Source organism: Rattus rattus, chromosome 4 (assembly GCF_011064425.1).
Source record: "Rattus rattus isolate New Zealand chromosome 4, Rrattus_CSIRO_v1, whole genome shotgun sequence".
NCBI lineage: Eukaryota > Metazoa > Chordata > Mammalia > Rodentia > Muridae > Rattus > Rattus rattus.
Window position 1 is genome coordinate 137,074,585 of NC_046157.1, and position 20,807 is coordinate 137,095,391.

The window sequence follows — 20,807 nt, forward strand, 5'->3', positions numbered from 1 at the left end:
TATGTAATTTTCAGACACATAAGTGAGCTGCTCAAGTACAGATATTGCCAGACAAAGTCAGGTCTGTCCACTGGAGAGTGGCCTGGACAGCAACTTGACCACTGTCTCACACAGCTTCTGTATTCACAGCAAACTAACTCATCCCAAGTCTGAAGATTACTTACAAGTCTCTTATGCAAGAAAGCTATATATTCCAACCCCACTTAAGTTCCTGGAGATTCACCAAGAGCTTATAACATAACACACACACACACACACACACACACACACACACACACACACACACACACACACACACACACGGTGGGAACTAAGCATGATTAGTGGAATGAGCTTCTAGATAGGCAGAGAAGAACAAACACTGTCTCCTCCAGCACTAAGCCGAAGTAGGCACTGAAATAATGACCTTCATTCAGATAAATACGCTACATTTATAAAAGTTAATTTGTCCAAAACTACTTTCCAAGGGAAAAGTGACCAAACTGAGATAGGAACTAAAATCACAGCTCATGATGACCCTCGTTAATCTTCAATAACAGGCAGACTATCGCTGTAACTTAAACACTATGAAGGCTACAATACATACTGAGAAAATAAGTACCTGTTATGACAACTAACTATTCTGAAAACCTGTCAGGTCTGTGAAACAGAATATTCTCAATTCGTATTCTTCAGAGTTCCCACAGCACACTAATAAGTATGCCATCAAAACAGTATTCCACGCTTATGTCAATTTGGAAAATTACGGCTTAACCAAAATTACATAATGATTTTGTTGTTGCTTGTTTCTGCTGAAAAACTTCTCAAAGCATTATGTATAATAATGTGCACTATGAAGTTCCAAGGGAGATACACCCATCTGTCAGGGTCCCCAAAGCTATCTGAAGACAGAACCAATTACTGCGGCAAACACCATCTCTCCACAAAAATGAGCAGACCTGGCAATTCTGAGCTAGACCCCCCATTCACCTTAAACAAAAGAGAATCTTAAGCTGAGGGCAGTAAGGAAAAACTAATAACTAAGAAGAGAAGGAGAAGAAAGGAAGGAAGGAAGGAGGAGGAGGACAGGGAGGGGGAGAAGCAGCAGCAGCAGTATTAGGTATGTGCATCAACCTTGAACCCCAGCACTTGGAGGGTAAAGGCAAGAGGATCAGGAATTCAGTCACCTTCCTCTATACAGGGAGTTCAAGCCCAATCTGGGCTACTTGAAACATAGGATCAAAACACAATAATCCAAGAGGAAAACATAGTAGTCACATACAGTGGCTACCTTGAACCCCAGCACTTGGAGGGTAAAGGCAAGAGGATCAGGAATTCAGTCACCTTCCTCTATACAGGGAGTTCAAGCCCAATCTGGGCTACTTGAAACATAGGATCAAAACACAATAATCCAAGAGGAAAACATAGTAGTCACATACAGTGGCACACACATAATTCCAGTTACTCAGAATACCAAGGCAGGAGGATAACAAGTTTGAGGCCAGCCTAGGTTACACAGGGATGGTTTTAACTCAAAAAAAAAAAAGGGGGGCTAGGAGGGGGGTTGGGGATTTAGCTCAGTGGTAGAGCGCTTGCCTAGCAAGCACAAGGCCCCTGGGTTGGTCCCCAGCTTCGAAAAAAAAAAAAGAAAGGGCTAGGAGGTGGGTGGCTCACTGGTAGAGCAAAGGTCTGGGTTCAGTATCCAACATCGAAAAACAACAAAACAAATGGTTTTCAGCATTTGATGAAAAGATTAGTTTCTCACCGAAGAACAGTAAGGTAGAATTGTGTATTCTAAGTTAGAAGTCAAGGTTAGAGAGATGGCTTGGTGGTGAAGAATGCTTGCTACTCAATCATGAAGACCAGAGTTTGGATTCCCAACACTAATGCTAGGCAGCTCACAAATTCCTAATCAATTAATCATTCCCTCAGACAAAGTGACAAATTCTTACTTATATATTTATGTTAAATGCCATGCAGAACTAAGAAAATGTTCTAGTTCAATTAGGAAGAATTTCCCCTTTCTAAGAAAAGCAGCTTGAGGCTGGAGAGATAGCTCAGTGGTTAAGAGCACCGACTGCTCTTCCAGAGGTCCTGAGTTCAATTCCCAGCAACCACATGGTGACTCGCAACCATCTGGGATGGGATCTGATGCCCTCTTCTGGTGTGCATGAAGACAGCAACAGTGTACTCATGTACTCACATAAATAAATAAGCCTTTAAAAAAAAAAGAAAGAAAGAAAAGAAAAGCAGCTCAAGTGCTTATTGTCAGCTTGCTGTATGGTCCTGTGTGTGTGTGTGTGTGTGTGTGTGTGTGTGTGTGTGTGTGTGTGTGTGTAGTTGTTTTTTTCCTTCCACCATGTGATTTCCCAGGGACTGACCCCAGGTCCTCAGCGCCTTCACTAAGCAGAGCCATGTCAACAGCCTCTAGAGAGAGGGATTTTAAGCAAGCAGGTTGCAGCTGGGATAGTGCTCACCCAGTGGCTAGAGTAAGCGAAGGCTGTGCATAGCCTATGCTGTTTCACCTTCCTGAGGACTGGGACTGTTGGAATGAGTTAACACACCTAGCCAACTCTGTCAACTAAAGCTTGTTGTTTTGTAGGATAGTAAATAAGATCACCTCAAATTCTTCAGTGTTCAAAGAGTAATTGTATTAACAAAAATGAATTCTTATTTTCAAATGATTAACTTTTCAAAATAATTATGATTTAGCTAGTAACATTTATATAGAAATTTAAACATATTATTACATGAATTCAACCTGGATTTCTTGAAACAACATGAATATTAACCTCTTTCTAATTCTAATTTAACTTATTTGCAAATAGCACTACCAACTTTAGTGGATTGGCCTGATGCTACTTGTATTTTAATGGTTGCCCCATAGATGAGAGAGTCCACACGTAAAATGCTAAGTGACCGTGCTCCCAAGTTATTTCTGATTGGTAAATAAAGATGCCAACTGCTGGGTAGAACAGACATAGGCGGGGGGGTTGGGTTTTGGGAGCTTGGGGTTGGCGAGGACCCATGAGGGGAAGAAAGCAGAGGGAGAAAGGAATAAAGAAAAACGTGGCCCTGAGGCCAATTGGAGTTAAGAGCAGCCCAGATGAAACACAGTAATAACTCGGGGTTACAGATAGGGAAGTAGATTCTAACAGCATGGAGGGTAGGCAGCTGCCCAGCTTTTGTACCATTTTAAGGCTTATTGTAAATATAAAAGGCCATGTGTGTTTTTATATCTGGGAACTAAATGGTGTAAGGTGGTGTAGAAACCCCAGGTCATGATTAAATATTTCAACAACAAACAGCAAAAGTCTTTTGCAGTTACACAGTCATGGGATAGTTTTGAAATAGAATGTATACTTAGTACTTCTCTCAATATAGAGATGCAAAACCCCTTTCCCTTCTTTTCTTGTTCTTCAAAAAAGAAAAGAGTCAGACAGGTGAAACAGGTGCTTCAGAAACTCCTCAGATCTTAGGACGGCAGCTGCTGTGGCTCAGGAGAAAGGCGGCCCAGGGGTGCCATGTGTGAAAACCCAAGTGAGGGCCCTGCAGCAATGCAGCCAAGTGACCAAGCGAAGCAGCCCCGTCACAGGCAGAGGTAGGGATTACCCCTCAGTCCCAAGAGCCAAGCGCTCGCTGAGTGTCGATGCACAGGTCCCCTGCACACCTGAGGTTAACGTTTTCTTCCGTGCTCCACTCCTCTAGGCATGGTAATCGGAGCCACATGTGCTCACCAGAAATCTACAAGAAAAACCCCAAATCCCCTGTCTGTGTGCTCATTTTGGTAGGCTCTCTACCGACAGAAATCATTCATTTCACACTAAAACTGAAAAATACTCAACATAAAGAATGCACCATTCTTTTCTGGCCAGTTTATGCAGGTTGACATATGCTTACTTTAAAGAATGTGGACAAACATGCAGAAGGAGGGTGTGTGTTAAAACAGTTCCAATTTCCTACCCTTACATAGTGTCTAAAGCTGTGTTCAAGAATGGCCATTGTGGGCTGGGGTGATAGCTCAGAGGTTAAGAGCACTGACTGCTCTTCCAAAGGTTCTGAATTCAATTCTCAGCAACCGCCTGGTAGCTCACAACCACCTGTAATGAGATCGGTGCCCTCTTCTGCCTTGCAGGCATACGTGCAGGCAGAACACTGTATACACATAAATAAATAAATAAATCTTTAAAAAAAAAAAAAACCCACTGATCTAGAGAATGAAAAGAAGTATGAAGAAACTATATACGAAAGTATTTTTCCTACAAACATAAAAGATAACCAAGTACAACTCATTTCTTAAAAAATAGCACAATGAGCCAGGTGGTAGTGTACACCTTTAACTCCAGTGCTAGGGCGGGAGGCAGAGACAGGAGAATCTTTGTTTTGAGGTCAGCCTTCTCTACAGAGTGAGTTCCAGGACAGCCAGGGCTACTCAGGAACACTGTCTCCAAAAAAACCAAAAAAACAAAAGAAGAAGAAGAGGAGGAGGAGGAAGAAAAGGAGGAGGAGGAGGAAGAAGAGGAAGAGGAGGAAGAGGAGGAGGAAGAAGAGGAGGAAGAGGAAGAAGGAGAAGGAGAAGGAGAAGGAGAAGAAGCAGCAGCAACTAAATAATGAATGGAATATAAATTTGAAAATAGCACAATGTAAAGAAAAGAAAAAAAATAGCACAATGTTTTTAAAGTATAAATTCAAATATTCTAGTGACAAAAGTCTGCCCTTAAAGTAAAACTACAGCTAGCGACGAGGGGTGGGCAGAGTCTAGCTGCAGTCCCGGAGCCAGGCAGGGCGATCATTAAGCACCCGCAGCCACAAAGGGCAACGCCGCAGTGCAGCTTATAAAGTCCCAGGTTGTCCACGCCCTTCCAGCCTTACTTTCTGTAACTGGAGCGCTCTCCTAAGGAGCCAGCCTGACTCTAAGTGAAGCCTGGCTGCTTCTGGACATTGTGGCTGATGCCCTGCCTATTCTGACCTCCAGGGTATTCCTGTAACTCAAAGTGGGTCTCTTGCTTCCTTTCAGGGTGACTCCAGCACCACCACCTGCGCCAGATTTTCATTATTCTGTAGTAATGACCCCAGGAAAGGTATCCCAAAGCCAAACCTTTTACCCTGCTCTACCTCGACTTGCACCCTGAGGAGTTCTCCATTGCCACTGCAGGGGAATGGACAAGGAGAAGAAAAAGATTTGAGTCTGACTTCCACTGAGGTGGAAAAGAGTTCATTTGCTAAGACACAAAGCAAAGAAGCCTAAGATCTTTAATGGAAGGTGTGATGCCCATAATTGCTCTTTCTCAGACGAACGCCTTGACACACCCTGCTCCGGCAGAGACCACAGCTGTCCTAGAACCTGCCCCATTTCCACAGTTGGCTCAGGCCTGGCTCATCAAAGTCTGGTGAGCTGGACACTCCTCCACTCAGGTTGCAGACTGCTTTTTAAAGTCTTGAATCCTAGGCTTAACTCTGTGGTCAGTATCTGCACTAGAAATTCCCACATACTGTATATGGCCACCTGTGGTACATCTCCCTTGGTCAAGGGATGCAGACAGACAGCATATGAAGAACAGGAGAGGTATACCAAGAGGAGAGCAAAGAGTCTCTCAGGCCTGAGGCAGAATGTTCAGGGCAGTGCTGTCTCAGAGAATTTTTAATAATGCTAGAGTGGTTCTGTAATGCACCCCCATCCAGGAGGGAGCCGCACACACCTGCAACTGTGGAGCGCTTTGGTAAGGCACCAAGTGCTCCCCTTTAGTGTGAGCGACCACCTGTGGGGAATGTTTGCTGTGTGGACAGAGCCAGCTCACGAATGAGCTCCCTCTTCGCACTGACCAAGTGACATCTAAGCTCTGCAGCACCTCTGCTCCCTGACAGACAGTCTGTGACATTATTTGGTGACCTGTAAACTAGAAAGGATTAGCTTTTTTCTCACTAAAAACAATTTGCTAAATTAAATATGAAAATGCAAGAAAAATATAAAGAGGATAATTAAGTTCTTTTTTAAAAAGTGAAAATACAGTTTCATAAACATAATGTAAATGGGATTCTTTTTAACCATAAAAGGTCACATAAGAAAACAATGCCAAACATGGCTTACACATGTGTCATGGAGCAAATCTAATGAACAGTTTCAGTATTTTAAATTCTTTTCCAACAAATACATCTTTTATTACCTTTCATACAGGCATTTTCCCCCCAAAATCTAAATTAATGCTGATGGTAGCCCTTAGCTAGTTCCTATGCTGTACCAGCCAGCAGGCAGAGGCCAGCAGCCCCTTTGGTGGCCTCACACCAACAGACCAACACTGCAAGGGTCACCATCAATTTTCCGGAATAAAAATTGCTTTAAAATGTCTAAAAGACAGACAGAAGCAGATGGATCTCTGTGAGTCTGAGGCCAGCCTGGTCTACAGATTGAGTTCCAGGACAGCCAGGACTACACAGAGAAACCCTGTCTCAAAATATAAACAAAAAAGTCTAAACGTGTATGTAATCAATAAAAGAAGAAAATACTTTAAACATACTTTAAAATGCCCCCTAAACATCCTGTTTTACTTAAAAGAAACTGCTTTCTTAAGCCCAGAAATACTCCAAGGTTTTTTGGAACAGCCCCAGGATTTAACACTAAAATTTAACCCACTGAAAAGAAACAGTATCAGAGAGAGAAAAGGGAGAGAACGGACAAGGAATGGTATGATCTGATGCAGCTCTTACCTGCGATCCTCTGACTTGGGAATGGGGTTGGTGCAGCGCTGGCTGTTATACTTGGCCACATATTCACATTGCTTGAAGGGGGCAGTCTTGTCTTCCAGAACGTGTCTGATACAGAAAGCGTAGCCGTTGAGTCGCCGCTGCTTGCACAGTTTGGGGCTATATGAGCACAAGGGCTTATTGTCAACCTCAGAGAAGTGTATATGTTTCCCTTCATACATCACGTGACTCTATTCCTTGTGAACATCAGCTAAAAGGCCACCACAAAAAAGAAACCCAGATGATAAACAAATCAGAGTGTGCGGTAGACTCAATGGAGAATTTCACTGAGGGGCTTGTGGCCTCTCAGCCATACCTGATTTTAAATCTTCTGCACCACAGCAATGTGAAGAGAGCCCAGGGGTACCACAGTTTGGAATGCTGCTCAATCAAGAAGAAGCAGATTGTCTACAAAATATCAAAGGCCTCATTAACACAGACATAAACAAAACCAGCTCAACCAGAACATAAAGTTATCTCCATGTCACCCTTCCTAATGTCACCCTTCCTAGTATCATAGACTGACTCGAATCTAATACTCCAAGGATAAGTTCCAACAGGAAAAGGGGAAATTACAAAATGTGTTATCTCACTCTCCAAAATTGGACCAAATCACATTCACTCTGTAACTAGCTCAGAGTGGCTCAAAGCTACAGCCTCTTCTATCAAGTTATTTCCACAAGGTCTATGCCTATAACCCCAGCACTTGGGAAGTTTGAGCTAGCCTGCACTAAGTAAGACTCAGTCTCAAAGTGAGGGGGGAAAGAGTAGGAGCTGAATAGTTGGCTCAGCAGTTAAGAACACTGGCCGTTTTCCCAGAGAATGTGGGTTCAATCCCCAGAACGTACAATGATCTGTAACTACAGTCCCAAGGCCTCCGAGGGCACTAGGCACCCATGTGGTGTACAGGCACACATGCAGTCAAAATACCCATACACATAAAACAAACAAATACAAATTTTCAAAAATAGCTTCTTACAAAGCACTACATTTTTTTGTCTCATTGACAAAATATTTAGCAATTTGTTAAAAAAAAAAAATGTTTGTATGAAATACAAAACAGAGTTGGTTATGGTATCACACACCTATAATCCCAGCATTTGGAAAGACGAACGAAGCAGGAGGGTTATGTCTAATTCAAGGCCAGCCTGTTCTACATAGATTTCTAGCCATGTCATCCAGGGGTGCACAGGAAGAGCATATTTATAAAGAAACAAGTTAGTTTCAGGTAAAGGCACCCATGGTATATATGTATACACAAGCACACACACAAAATAAATAAATGCAGTAAAAATAAAGGAAAAGGAGGAGGAAGAGAGAGCAGGCCGTGGTGAGACGGCCTTGGTGGGCAAAGCACCACAGTGCAAGCCTGGTTACCTCCGCTCTGTCCTTGGGACCCACACAAGCAAGTGTGGCGGGGATGCACTGACTCCTTCCTGTTGTTCGGACCTCCATGTACACACTGTAGCACACATGCCCACACACATCACTCACATAAACAATGATAAAATAAATAAATCAGATATGATGGTATTCATCTGTAAAATGCCAGTTCTTGTGAAGTAGAGGCCAGAAGAGTAGGAGTTCCAGGCCAGCATAGACTACATAAGTATTAGTTAAAACAAAAATAAAAAAACAAAACAAAAAAAAAAAAGAAAAAACGGGCTGGGGATTTGGCTCATTGGCACTTGCTATAGAAACATGAGGACAAAAGTTCAGCTGTCAGAACTCATAAAATAAAATACCAGGTGAATGTGACGACCCACCGTAATCCCTATGCCTGAATGGCAGACAGGGGGATCCCTAGGAAAACTGGCTAGTGAGACTAGCAGTGTACCTAAGACCCTGCCTTGATATATAAGGGGAGATCAACTGAGGAAGGCTCCTGACATCAGCCTTAGGCTTGTACACTGAGGCATGCATGAATTCACACACACACACACACACACACACACACACACACACACACACACACACACATACCACACATGCCTAAAAGAAAAATTAAAATATACACATACATACACATATGTGCACATAAAACAGAACAAAATCTGTTTTTTAAAAGATGTTATTTCTGGGCTGGGAAGTTGACTCTGATCAAAGTCTGCCACCAAGCCTGGCAATCTCAGTTCAATCACAAGGATCCACAGGGTGGGAGGAGAGAACCAGCTCCTAAAAGTGATCCTCTGATGTCCACACACACGCCATGGCACTCTTGTGAGAACACACACACACACACACACACACACGTAAAATAATGCACTCCCACTGCTTTTCTAACATTCTGTGTGCCAAAACCATCCCATGCAGACCTGAACTCCTTGAGACAAGTCCGAGTTAGTCGGCCACATTTACATCCATCAGTTCAATGTTCCTCAACAGCCAAACACAAGGACTAAGCATGGTTTGGATCTTCTAACCCAATACTCCCTAAGAAAAGGAAAAGAGAAATGACGTAGTATCTGCTATACTAGGACACACAGGAAGACCAAATGTAGCATTTACATAACAGTGCAGTCTACACCAACGGGCTGAATGTAATTCATGAGATCCAAGTCTCATCAACGCTTTCAAAGTCACCTAGATGGTGGATGACAGCTTGGACTTCAGCTTTATCTCTTCCTTTAAAAACATGAATATGGGGCTGGAGAGATTAAGAGCACTGACTGCTCTTCCAGAGGTCCTGAGTTCAAATCCCAGCAACCACATGGTGGCTCACAACCATCTGTAATGGGATCTGATGCCCTCTTCTGGTGTGTCTGAAGACAGCTCCAGTGTGCTTATATATAATAAATAAATAAATCTTAAAAAAATAATGCTCATGCCTTTAATCCTAGTACTTGGGAGGCAGAGACATTCAGATGGCTGTGAGTTCGAGACCAGCATGGTCTATAAAGTGAGTCCAGGACAGCTAGCTAGGACTACATGGAGAAATCCCCTACCTAGGAAAAAAAAAGAACTCGAGTGTGGCTGAAGATGTAGCTCAGGTGGCAGAGTTCACACAAAACCCAGGATTTAATCCCAGCACTACATAAAAATGTGCATGGTAAGACTTTTAGACCTAGGCCTAAAATCAGCACAGTGAATAAGGACACGGGAGAAGTTCAAGGCCATGAGATCTTGTCTTAAAAGAAAAAGGAAACAAACTCTGTTGTTGCCAGTGTGGCCCGGGGTGGGAGATGCTCAGCATGTGCAAGGCTGGAGTTAGTTCCTGGCTCTACAAGAACCCAAGCTAGAAGAAGTAAGAAAGCGCAGAGTGAAGGAGGAGCTGACTACACAGAAATTCCTCACACGAATGACAGGGTAATACACAAATGACTGCACCAGAACAAATCAATGTTCGAGTCCAAAACCTGCACTTACTGTGTCTTGAACATTTAACCTCTCAGGATCTCAGATTTCTCATCCACAAAACAGGGTAACAGGAGCAGTATCATCACTAGGTTCTGAGGGCCCAGTGGTAACACAGGGATGAGCTAAGGAGCATGGCTAACATGTGATAAGTTATTCACAAATATTAACTGTATGGCATGCAGGAACTGTCTTTCCATCTGCCAGAGAACAAGAGATGCTATACGCTCCTCGGGAAAGAACATTCACTACACAGGAAGATAAAACGCAGATCATAAGGCACCGTACACTATAACAATAAAATGAACCTAATTTGCAGAGTCAGGGTCTCAGACTTCACAAAGACAAAGCAAATCCAAACTGTTAGTGTAGCAGTAAAACACATGCACTGACAGACCTAGTCATGCACAAGTGTAGAGCAGACACAAGCGCTGTCTCTTTCACCTTATTAGGATGAAAGACAGACAAACTGATCTAAAGTAACTTTTGTTGCCTCTAGAATGGATGCAGCCCAGGAAGCTCGAACGCTCCACGGAGTCAGGGCTGGGCCACATCAATAGGAAGCTGGGGCCACAGTATCCTCTAGGCCTCAGAAATCCAGAGCCCCACTGATGGGGACCAAGAGACCTCAGAAAGAAAGAAAGAGAGAGACAGACAGACAGACAGACAAACAGACAGACAGACAGAGAAGGGAGGGAGAGAGACAGACAACCAGCAAGCTTGCTCCAGAGTGGAATGAGAATGGTTGTCCAAGAAGAAGGCTATGGAGTCAATCCCTAGCAAAGTGTATGTATCTCTCTCTCTCTCTCTCTCTCTCTCTCTCTCTCTCTCTCTCTCTCTCTCTCTCTCTGTGTGTGTGTGTGTGTGTGTGTGTGTGTGTGTGTGTGTGTGTGTGTGTGTGTGTGCGCCCCCAGCTGGTGCATACCTGTATTCCTAGCACTCACAAGCAGAAGTGGGAGGATCTGAAGTTCAAGAGCATTCTCGGTTACATAGTCAGTTACAGACTAGCTTGGTACACAAGAGATACTGTCTCAAAACAAACAAACAAATTCTACTTGCCCTAAAGGTCTGGGTCCTTAAGACAGGAATCTGAAAACAAATCTACAAATGACCTGAATTCTCACATTCTGTGCCATTCAGCCATCACCCAATTTCTCAAATTAGTTCAAGTCTAGTCTACCATTTTCTTAGAACGTTGCCCTTGGGGCTGTCAGGATGGCTCCGTGGGTAAACACACCAGTCACTAAACCTAAGCACATGAGCTCCACCCCTGGAAGTCAGACTGCAGAGGGAAAGAGCAGGCTCTGGCAAGTTCTGCTCTGGCAAAGTCATTTACATGGTCAAGATGATGGCTGAAGCACCTACTACCTAAATCTGAAGACCTGAGTTTGAAACCCAGAATCCACGAAAACCCACATGCAGTGGCAAACATCTGTAGTCACAGCACTCCTAACAGGAGATGGGAGGCAGAGACAGAAAGGGTCCTTGAAACTCTCAAGTCAGCTATCCTGGCTATCAAGGGCAGCAGGAAAGAAAATGCAAACAAAAAACAAGCAAAAGAAAGAAGAGACCTATCTCAAATTAGGCAGAAGGTGAGGACCTACACCAGAGTAATCCTGTGGTCACATATGCACCAGAGCAGAGCATGCACCCGCGTTCACTCACGTGAGTGTGTACACATGGCTGTGTACACCTACATGCACACAGCACAAAGAGAAGATAAGCAGGCCTGAGCCACCACACCCCACTTCCTTCCTAGCCAGGTGTGGTAGCTCAGACCTGTATTTCCAGCACCAGGGGAAGCAGGATGGCCAAAAGTCAAAGCCCGTCTGTGCTACATGGAGAGCAAGACCTTGTCTCAAGAAAAACAACTTCTTTTAGATTTACTATTTATGTATATGAATGTCTCACCTGCATGTGTATTTGTGCAACATGTGCATGCTCACAGGGGTCAGAGGAGGGGTCAGATCTGATGAAACTTAAGTTACAGGTGACTATGACCATGAAACACTATGTGGGTGCTGGGAACTGAACCAGAGTACTGGCAACAAGTACTCTGAACTACTGAGTCAGATCTCCAGCCTTCAAAAAACCTTTTTGTTTTGTTTTGTTTTTGAAGTTTTTCTACCTTGTTTGTTCTGCTGACACCTTCACGTATTAATGAGCTAGGTTTCTAGGGTCCCTGTAACTTTAATTTTTTTAAAGCTTATTTTTTTAAAGATTTATTTATTTATTATATATGAGCACACTGCTGCTGTCTTCAGACACCAGAAGAGGGCATCAGATCTCATTACAGATGGTTGTGAGCCACCATGTGGTTGCTGGGAATTGAACTCAGAACCTCTGGAAGAGCAGTCAGTGTTCTTAACCCCTGAGCCATCTCTCCCAGCCCTTAAAGCTTACTTTTAATGATGGTTCTTAAATGCTTTACCCTCCCTTCTAGTCCACCATGCACCAGAGGTAGTGGGAAAGAAAGGATATGAAGGAAGTGGACCTGTTGAGAAATGGCTGTTTGGAGCAATTCTCATCGTGTTGTCTGGAAATTATCGGCAGTTTGGTTTACAAGTCAGCAGCAGCAGCTCAATCCACTTGCCAATACTTCACAAATTCACCAGCAGTCCAGTGTGGTAGAGTTGGGACAGCAAACATGAATCAGCAGGTGGTGGCACTACCTAGCAGAGTCACAGGCCTCAGCCTGGGCAGTCAGCAGGAGGGACCAGGAGGGATGTCAAGAGAAGTTCTGAGCTGTGCTTCTCTCAGCAAAGCGAAGATCAGTGAAGACATGAGACCAACAAGCATTGTATAGTTATGTAAGCAAGCCAAGCTCAGCCTCCATCACTGTCCTCACTGTCCTTTGAGTTCTATTTATTCTTCCTCCAAACATCAGGTGTTCCTTATGGGTTTTGTCTCACCATGTGTCGTTACCAAAGAATCTTCCATCACATGTCCTTTTACATGTTTGTTTTAGCAGAACATCTTTTCATAATTCCTTCACGAGTCTGTCTTAGCCTTTTTCCTCCATCCACTTCATCACAATGTTCTTTCACATGTTTGCCCCAGCAAAACACCATTCAACACAACTGACTTTTAAAAAACCTTTAAGTTTCTACTTCAGGTCACCATCTATCATCCTCCATCTGAGTCGACCTTAAACTGTATAGGCCAGAGTAGTGGCTTCACACTCATGTAATCCTCCTGCCTCAGCCTCTCAAGAGCTAGCATTACCAGGTGAGCCACTACACTTGGCTCTCTATTTTTCTTTGTTTGTCCCCGTCATCCACTGCTTTGAAAGAGACCTTCATAATCAGATATCCAGGTATCCAAAGCTTTAGTTCCAGTACTTTGAGAGGCAGAGGCAGGCAGATATCTATGAGTTTGTGACCAGCCTGGTTTACAAAGTGAGTTCCAAGAAAGCCATGGCTACATGGAGACCCTATCTTGAAAGGACAATAAAAAAGTGATTTTTCATTTGTACAACGGGGAGATTCTTATTTTGACCTCTCAGACACCAGCCCATCTTTAAGGCCTTTTGTCTTAATATTAGTTCTTGAGCTTTTTTATCCCATCTTTTCTCCATTTTCGGAAGAGCAACATCTCACCTCCACCTCCTACCACAGAGAGCTACTGAAACACTTTCCACCTTTCTGCTGTTTCTGGAAGTGTTCATCACAAACACTCTTCCCTTGAGGCTAGCTAGCTAGTTCCACAGCACCCACATGACAGAGGCAGGGGAAAGGAAAGTTAGGCTTTATTTTTCTTCAGTTGACAGAAATAATCAACTGTCAACTCCTTGCTACCCGTTTCTCCTCCATTCCGTCTTACAAAATGGAAGAGCTCCAGTTTACAACTAAGCTCCACCTTCTCCACCAGCCTGAAAGCCCACCACACAGACCACTCAGCCATTCCAAGCATGGGTCTGCTGGCTCTGTCTTCAGGCTGTACCAGTGGAGAGCCACTCCCCTTACTGTGCTGAAGGAGGTGGTTATGCGGACATTCTCTCGAGGTCACTACACTTGAGACCACTCATCCACACTGCCTGGCTGTGATGCTGTGCAGTCAGTATACACTGAGTTCCTTTTGTTTCTTCAGTTGCTTTAGAGGAGGGGAACATAGATTTAGGTGGTACTACCATGGTCAAAGTTATTTCTAAATAACTTTAGAAAATTCTGTATAGGCAAATGCTTAATCCAGAGATATACAACCTGTATGAGTTCTGAGTACTGCCTGATGTACATAACAAGTTCTAGGCCAGTTACGGTTAGTGAGCCCTATCTCAAAAAAATAAATAAATAAATAAATCAACAAACAAAAATTCTGTATGGAAGGCTGGGTGCAGTAGCTCATGCTTTTTTAATCCTGACACTTGAGAGACAGAGGCAGGTAAATCTCTAGGAGTTTGAGGTCACCCTAGTATACACAGCAAAGTTCCACTTAATAAAAATATTCTGTGTAGTAAAATACACTTTAATGAGAACAGTGAGTTGGCTCAGAAGGTAAAGTACTTGCTGCTGCCAAGCCTGAATTCAATCAATCCCCAGGACCACACACACAAACAAATATACCTTAAAAAAGTATTTCAATACCCCATAATAACAATCAAAATAATAAAATGTTTATCATGTAATTTGTTTACAATATAATTACTTTTATAATAAATATCTATTTTCTAAAATTTTCTTGCTTTGTTTTGCTTTACTTTTTAAGAGAAGATCACAGCCCAATATTGCCTGGAAGTCTCTATGTAATCAAGGATGATCTTGAACTTCTGATCTTCCTCTGTCTACTTCTCAAGTGCTGGGACCTCAGTGTGTGACATCATGCCTGTCTCTCTGTCTCTGTCTTTCTGTGTCTTTGTCTGTGTGTGTGTGTGTGTGTGTGTGTGTCTGACTCCTTGTATGTCAGTTCTCTTCTTCTGACCTCTATGTGGGGTCTGGGTATGAAGCTCAGTTTATCAGGCTTAGCAGCAAATGCCTTCTCCCTCTTAGCTATCTGGCCAGGCTTGAGATCCTGTTTTCTAATTTTATATTTAATCAACATGTTACTAAAGAAATTCTCATGCTTTTAGACTCAATGTCAAGAACTGATTTCCTAAGCTCTCATGAAAAGATCACTTCTCCAGTAGCTACAGTGGCTATAACAGTAAGAAGCATACCTTCTTCCTTTAGAGGATTATTAACCCATCATGAGATATGTTCAAAAGAACTACATACTCGGGGTGGGCTGTTACAACTCTGTGCTCACCAAGACCCAGAACAGACAGCTTCATCTGCACAGAATAATTGACCAGGTCTTCCCATTCTCTTCTATGTGGTGCCCTTTAATTATGCTTCACGTGTGAGTACGGGTGTCTGTGGAGCTGCTGTAGCTAGAGTTATGGGCAGGTGTAAGCCACCCAACGTCATATTGACAGCCAAACTCGCTCCTCTGCAAGAATACTCCTACTGCTCCTACCTGCTGGTCACGTCTTCAGCAGTGGCTCTCAATTCCATGCTGTCTACTCAAAGTGTGTATGTAACATGTGCTGTAATCATTAAATAGCCCCTCTTTGGTGTCTGAGGTTTGAGTCCAGGTCCTCATCTATGCTAGACCTATACTCCTGAGCCTTAAATAGTTCTTAAAAACACTGGTACTTCACAAAGTCTGCATGACTTCCTACAGCCATAGTCAAATACCAAGAGAAAGCTATGTAAACTGGAAGCCTCAAACTTTTTGAAGGATTGGGGTTATACATTGGTTTGCTTGAGTTATTCAGAGCCCTGAGTTCAAATCCAGCATCACACGAGGGTTGGGGGTTGTGGGGACATAAATGCTATTAGATTTTCTAATCCATGATGGCAAAAGGCTAAAACTAAGCTCTACTGTTTAATACAAGACAAAAATAAACTTCCTAAAAAGGCTGGGGACAGGGGCAGACATGGTAGTACACACTTTTGATCCCAGCACTCGGGAGAGAGAGGCAGGAGGGTCTCAAGTTCAAAGGTCAACCAAGTTCAAAGTCTACACAGCTGGGTTCCTGGCCAGCCAGGGCTATATGTAGGACGTCTCAAAACAACATAAAAGTCCTCCTTGAAGCTATAGTCTAAAATTAATTGTAAAATAACTCACTGTTAGTTTCTTTCTTGGCAACATGGAGGAAAGAGGCACTGGCCACAAGGAAGAAGACAACCTTTTAGGGAAAGCAGCACAAAACACTAACCAAGATCTGAGCACTCTTCTTTTTGGACCACTGTGTCCCCTCCATGTGGAGCTTCTCCCTGTCACTACTGTTCTTTTAGCACACCTGCTTCAGTGTTCACATCACTCCCCAGCATCTCGGACCGCCACTGTAATTTTATATTCTACCACCTTTAAAACACAGACCTAACGATGCACAGCTATTCTAACTCAGAATGAATGTAAACTCCTGGGATATCTGTTTTCTAACAAACTCTATGCAGACGGCAACAATATTATCCAAGAGTGACCACTGCTAAAATTACAGTCTCCACTTATAGACTTTAAGCTATCAGGTTTTCTTTTACTTGGTCTTTCTAAAGTGAATTTGAGTGTGATTTGATCAAGAAAAAAGCAAAGTAGCTAAATAGACTATACTAATTCATAACCACAACACCCTACATTAATATAAAATGTAATAAAGCTTGACTGCAGATGAAAATATATCAACAGCTAAGACTAAAAGAGAAACCTATCTCCCAAAAATAAAAGTCATAATTAAACACATGCCAAAATAATTAAAAATAAATGCTTATCAAATACCTGTTATGTCCCCAAGACTCTCAAAAGGCAGGTGTACAAATAAACGCCCAATATGAATTTAAATTAAGTGCCCTTACCTGGTTTATTTGAAAGGATTAAGGGTAGTTTATGCAGCGGAGAGATCACTCATTGCCTCTGGGAGGAATCAGGGATGGGGCTCAAATCTGGTCAATTTTCTCATCTGTAAAGGGAAGATAACTGTATGTACCTCACTGAGTTGCTTAGCTGAATTAAATTAGGTAGTTCAAGAACACGTATTTAGCACGGTGTCCAGCACATAGTTAAATTAACACTTAACATTAGCTACTATTAGAAGCAGTAAGCAATAGTTTATTAGTATTATCATTTTCATCTCCAATCTACAGGGCTGCCCTCTCCCAGCTGCTGGCGGTTTCCTAATGGTCGGGTGTAATTCTCCACTAATGCCCACCCTCCAACCTCCTTGGGGCTGAAGTTACAGAACACTCTGACAAGTTTCTCCTGTGCTCCACATTTAAAATCTACATCCAAAAAATGTCTAGCTTTGTAAAGAGCACTAAGGTATTGATTTCCTTCTGAGAGAAAAGACTAGCAGAAGCCAGGCTTGGTGACACACGCCTTTTAACCCCAGCATTTGAGAAGCAGAAGCAGGTGCATTTGTGAATGGGAGGCCGGTCTGACTACATGGTAAGTTCCAGGACAGCCAGGGCTACATAATGAGGCCCTGTCTCAAAAAGCAAAAACAAAACAAACAAACAAACAAAACCCTATTGGAACAATGTTTGGTTTCAGGGGCATCGCTTCTTCACTAGCACACACGGTCTAGATTAGACTCTCCAGTAATTCCTATGCATGTGTGCTTGTACACACACACACACACACACACACACACAGACAAACACATTCGCAGACTGATTTGGTTAGAAGTCATCAGCTGCAGTTAATAATTCTTTACAACAAATGCTTCCTGAACCCCTGCCCAGGTCACAATTATTGCAGAAATCGTACACTGCAAGACCACTAAGGAGAAAAATTAAGCTGTGGCTAAACTCAGATTCTCTTGTTCTAAGACTCTGAAACCAAAGCTTCTTCAGTTACTGAATCCATCCACTCTTCCTACGTGAGTTCTCTGGAGCATCTGACATTCTGGACCACTTTCTTTTGTCCTGGCCTCCCAGCCCTTGCCTCCACACTCAGACTGCAATGCTGCCTCCACACTCAGACTGCAATGCTGCCTCCACACTCAGACTGCAATGCTGCCTCCACACTCAGACTGCAATGCTGCCTCCACACTCAGACTGCAATGCTGCCTCCACACTCAGACTGCAATGCTACCTCCACACTCAGACTACAACGCTGGCCTCCACACTCAGACTGCAATGCTGCCTCCACACTCAGACTGCAACGCTGGCCAAGCTTCTTTTCATTTCACTTTATAGCGGCACATGATGAAAGAAAGGTCTAAGGTGGGGCAGAAGTGGACCACAGGCAGGCTTCAGCAAACTTTGCTCTTCTAAGCGCTCCAAGGCAAACAAGTTTCTACAAGTTACTGAGTTTAAAAAAAAAAAAAAAGCAGACCTCACAGGTGTGGTGGCTCATTACTCCTATACTATTCTCAACACCAGGGAGGTTGAGGCAGGAGAATTGCTGTGAATTCGAGTCTGCGAACTCACTTAGGCCAGCTAGAACTAGTGTAAGATACTATCTCAACAAAAGGAAAAGGAAACAAAACAAACAAACAAAAAAAAAAACCAAAAAAACAAAAAACAAAAACCAGAAGCTGGGTGGGATGCTGACTACAAGTTCAAGACCATCCAGCTATATGAACCCTCTCTCAACACACACACAAAGAAATTAAAAATTGAAATCAAGCCCTACTTCCAAGACTTTCCAAGTTTTCAGACTATAAAATTTCTCACAAAATATTTTCAAGTCAGCAGCTAGTTGAAAGTTCTAAATAAGCATTCAAGACCAAGTTATTTTATGATCTATCTGTTTCATCTATAAAATCACTAAGTTACACACACAAAGGTCTGAGTCACACAAGGTATTTCTAGGGAGTTATCTTACTTTTATCTTACTTTTCATTTGTATCCAGATTCCAAACCAATGTACAGACTGTCACGTACACAAATCCATGTTCATTTCCTGAGATTCACTACGGTCAGATCTACCTCTTCCTTCCGTTTCGGCTGCCCTCAGAGCATACCTCCCACCCAGCTGCACTCCACTTAGCCACCTGAGGCCAGCTGACCCTCTAAACAGCCTCTGCCACCCTCTGCTGTGGGGTTCTCAGCCACCTCAGCTCCAACCCTCTTCCATGTGTTCTGGGATGCCTCACTGGCCATCCAGTCTCACCCTCCTTTTCTCCACCTACTCTGTACAACTACGACTCTTGACCCACTCTATTTTAAGTAAATGTATTTGGCCAAAGACTTTCCAGGTCACTTTCAAGATTCACAGAGACCCAAATTCCTTACCAGCAGAGAAACAAGTCTGCACTATCCCACATTCCCTCGCTCCAAGGCCACACAGAACCACAATCTGCAACACAGAACACTCTATTTATTGTCCCTAGGCACTTCTTCATAGTTGCAGGTCCCACCTCCTGAAATACCTAACTCCTCCCATTAGCTTAGGGCAGAAAGACCCGAGCAAAGAAAGCCCTTGAAGAAAGGCCTCCCAGCCAGAGCAAAGAAACCTCCAGGTTAACCCACTTCTTATCATTCCAGGCAGTAAAATATGCTCAGTTTTCTCCTCCACCAAACTAGGGTGGAGATGGGGAAGGGCAGAGGGAGGGGGACTACCTAGACATACAGCTAGAAGCCCTGGGTTCAATAACCTGTACCTGTGACCCAAAAGTAACATTACAGACCTAAAATCTCCACTCAGTCATAGTTGCTGCTACAGACTCTGTTTTTAAACCAAAACAAGTAAAGCTGTGTGTGTGTGTGTGTGTGTGTGTGTGTGTGTGTGTGTGTGTGTGTGTGTGTGTGTGTGTGTGTGTGTATGGTCAGGCTAGGAACAAAGGCAGCTGACCTGCTAGAGGAGTGAACGAACACCTCCTCAATGACTCCTGTCATCTTCTCAGGCCACTTCAGAGTCTGCCTACCATGGCCACAAGCTACCCAGGCCTTCAAAGCCACAAAATTAACCCTATTCTTAAGGGGCACAGACACAGAGGATGTCAAATTCAAAGCACTCACAAGGTCCTGGGTTCAAAACTTGGTGCCACCAAAAAAGGAAACAGAAAATTAAAGGAACAAAGCAAACTCACCATTCTGAAAGGGCACAGCCTCATTTCCACAGTCATTCTACAGGGCAGGTAAGACGGGCGCCCACTTCACTGGCACACAGAATATTTGTTTCTTTGAGACAAGTCTCACACTGGCCCAGGCTGGCTTGAATTCACTCTGCAGCTCGGGCTGACCCTGAACTCTCAGTATTCCTGATGCAGCCTCCCAAGTTCTCCGACTACAGACTTGAGCCACCAGTCCTAACTTGAAGCTAAGATTAATAAAATCAATAGCTTTTTATTTCAAATCATGAGAGTATGTGTGGGTATGTGCACTTGAAGGTAGTGTCTGGTCCTCAGGGTCTAGAGTTGCAGTCATGCAGGAGCTGGGAACAGAACTTGGGTCTTCTAGGAGAGCAGCTCACACTGTTAGCCATCTCTCCAGTGCCTTACTTTTTTATTTTTATTGTGTGGACAAGACTGTATCTATGTGTGGGTGTATGAATGTGTGCGTGCTGCTGCTCCAGTCCGGAGGCTATCAGATCATCTGGAGCTAAAGTCTCAGGCAGCTTATGAGCCACCACTGTGGTGCTGGGAACCAAATTCTAGTTACCTAAAAGAGCAACAAATGCTCGGAACTGCTGAGCCATCTCTCCAGCCTGTCTCTTAAAATAATGATAAAAAAAAAATGTATAAATTATCTATAAATGTAAATCATAAATATTAGTATTACTATTTTAGATAAGCTCTCCCTATTAAGCTC

The 20,807-nt window shown here is 43.3% G+C and overlaps 1 protein-coding gene across 13 annotated transcripts in view; it reads right to left on the minus strand.

Annotated features, from left to right (window-relative positions):
• The window catches only part of Ino80d (INO80 complex subunit D), a 57,491-nt gene that overhangs the window by 31,677 nt on the left and 5,007 nt on the right, over nt 1-20,807 (minus strand). For 4 of the 13 annotated variants that reach the window (XM_032901199.1, XM_032901200.1, XM_032901202.1 and 1 more), the window contains exons 2-4: nt 16,908-17,011; nt 7,037-7,128; nt 6,685-6,931 (exon numbers count right to left, since the gene is read on the minus strand). In XM_032901199.1, coding sequence (XP_032757090.1) covers nt 6,685-6,902 — 218 coding nt within the window. In that variant the 5' untranslated portion in view covers nt 6,903-6,931; nt 7,037-7,128; nt 16,908-17,011. Of the gene's footprint in view, nt 1-6,684; nt 6,932-7,036; nt 7,129-12,568; nt 14,043-16,907; nt 17,012-20,807 lie in introns of those variants that run through there. The other 9 variants (XM_032901201.1, XM_032901205.1, XM_032901206.1 and 6 more) reach the window with 4 other exon arrangements.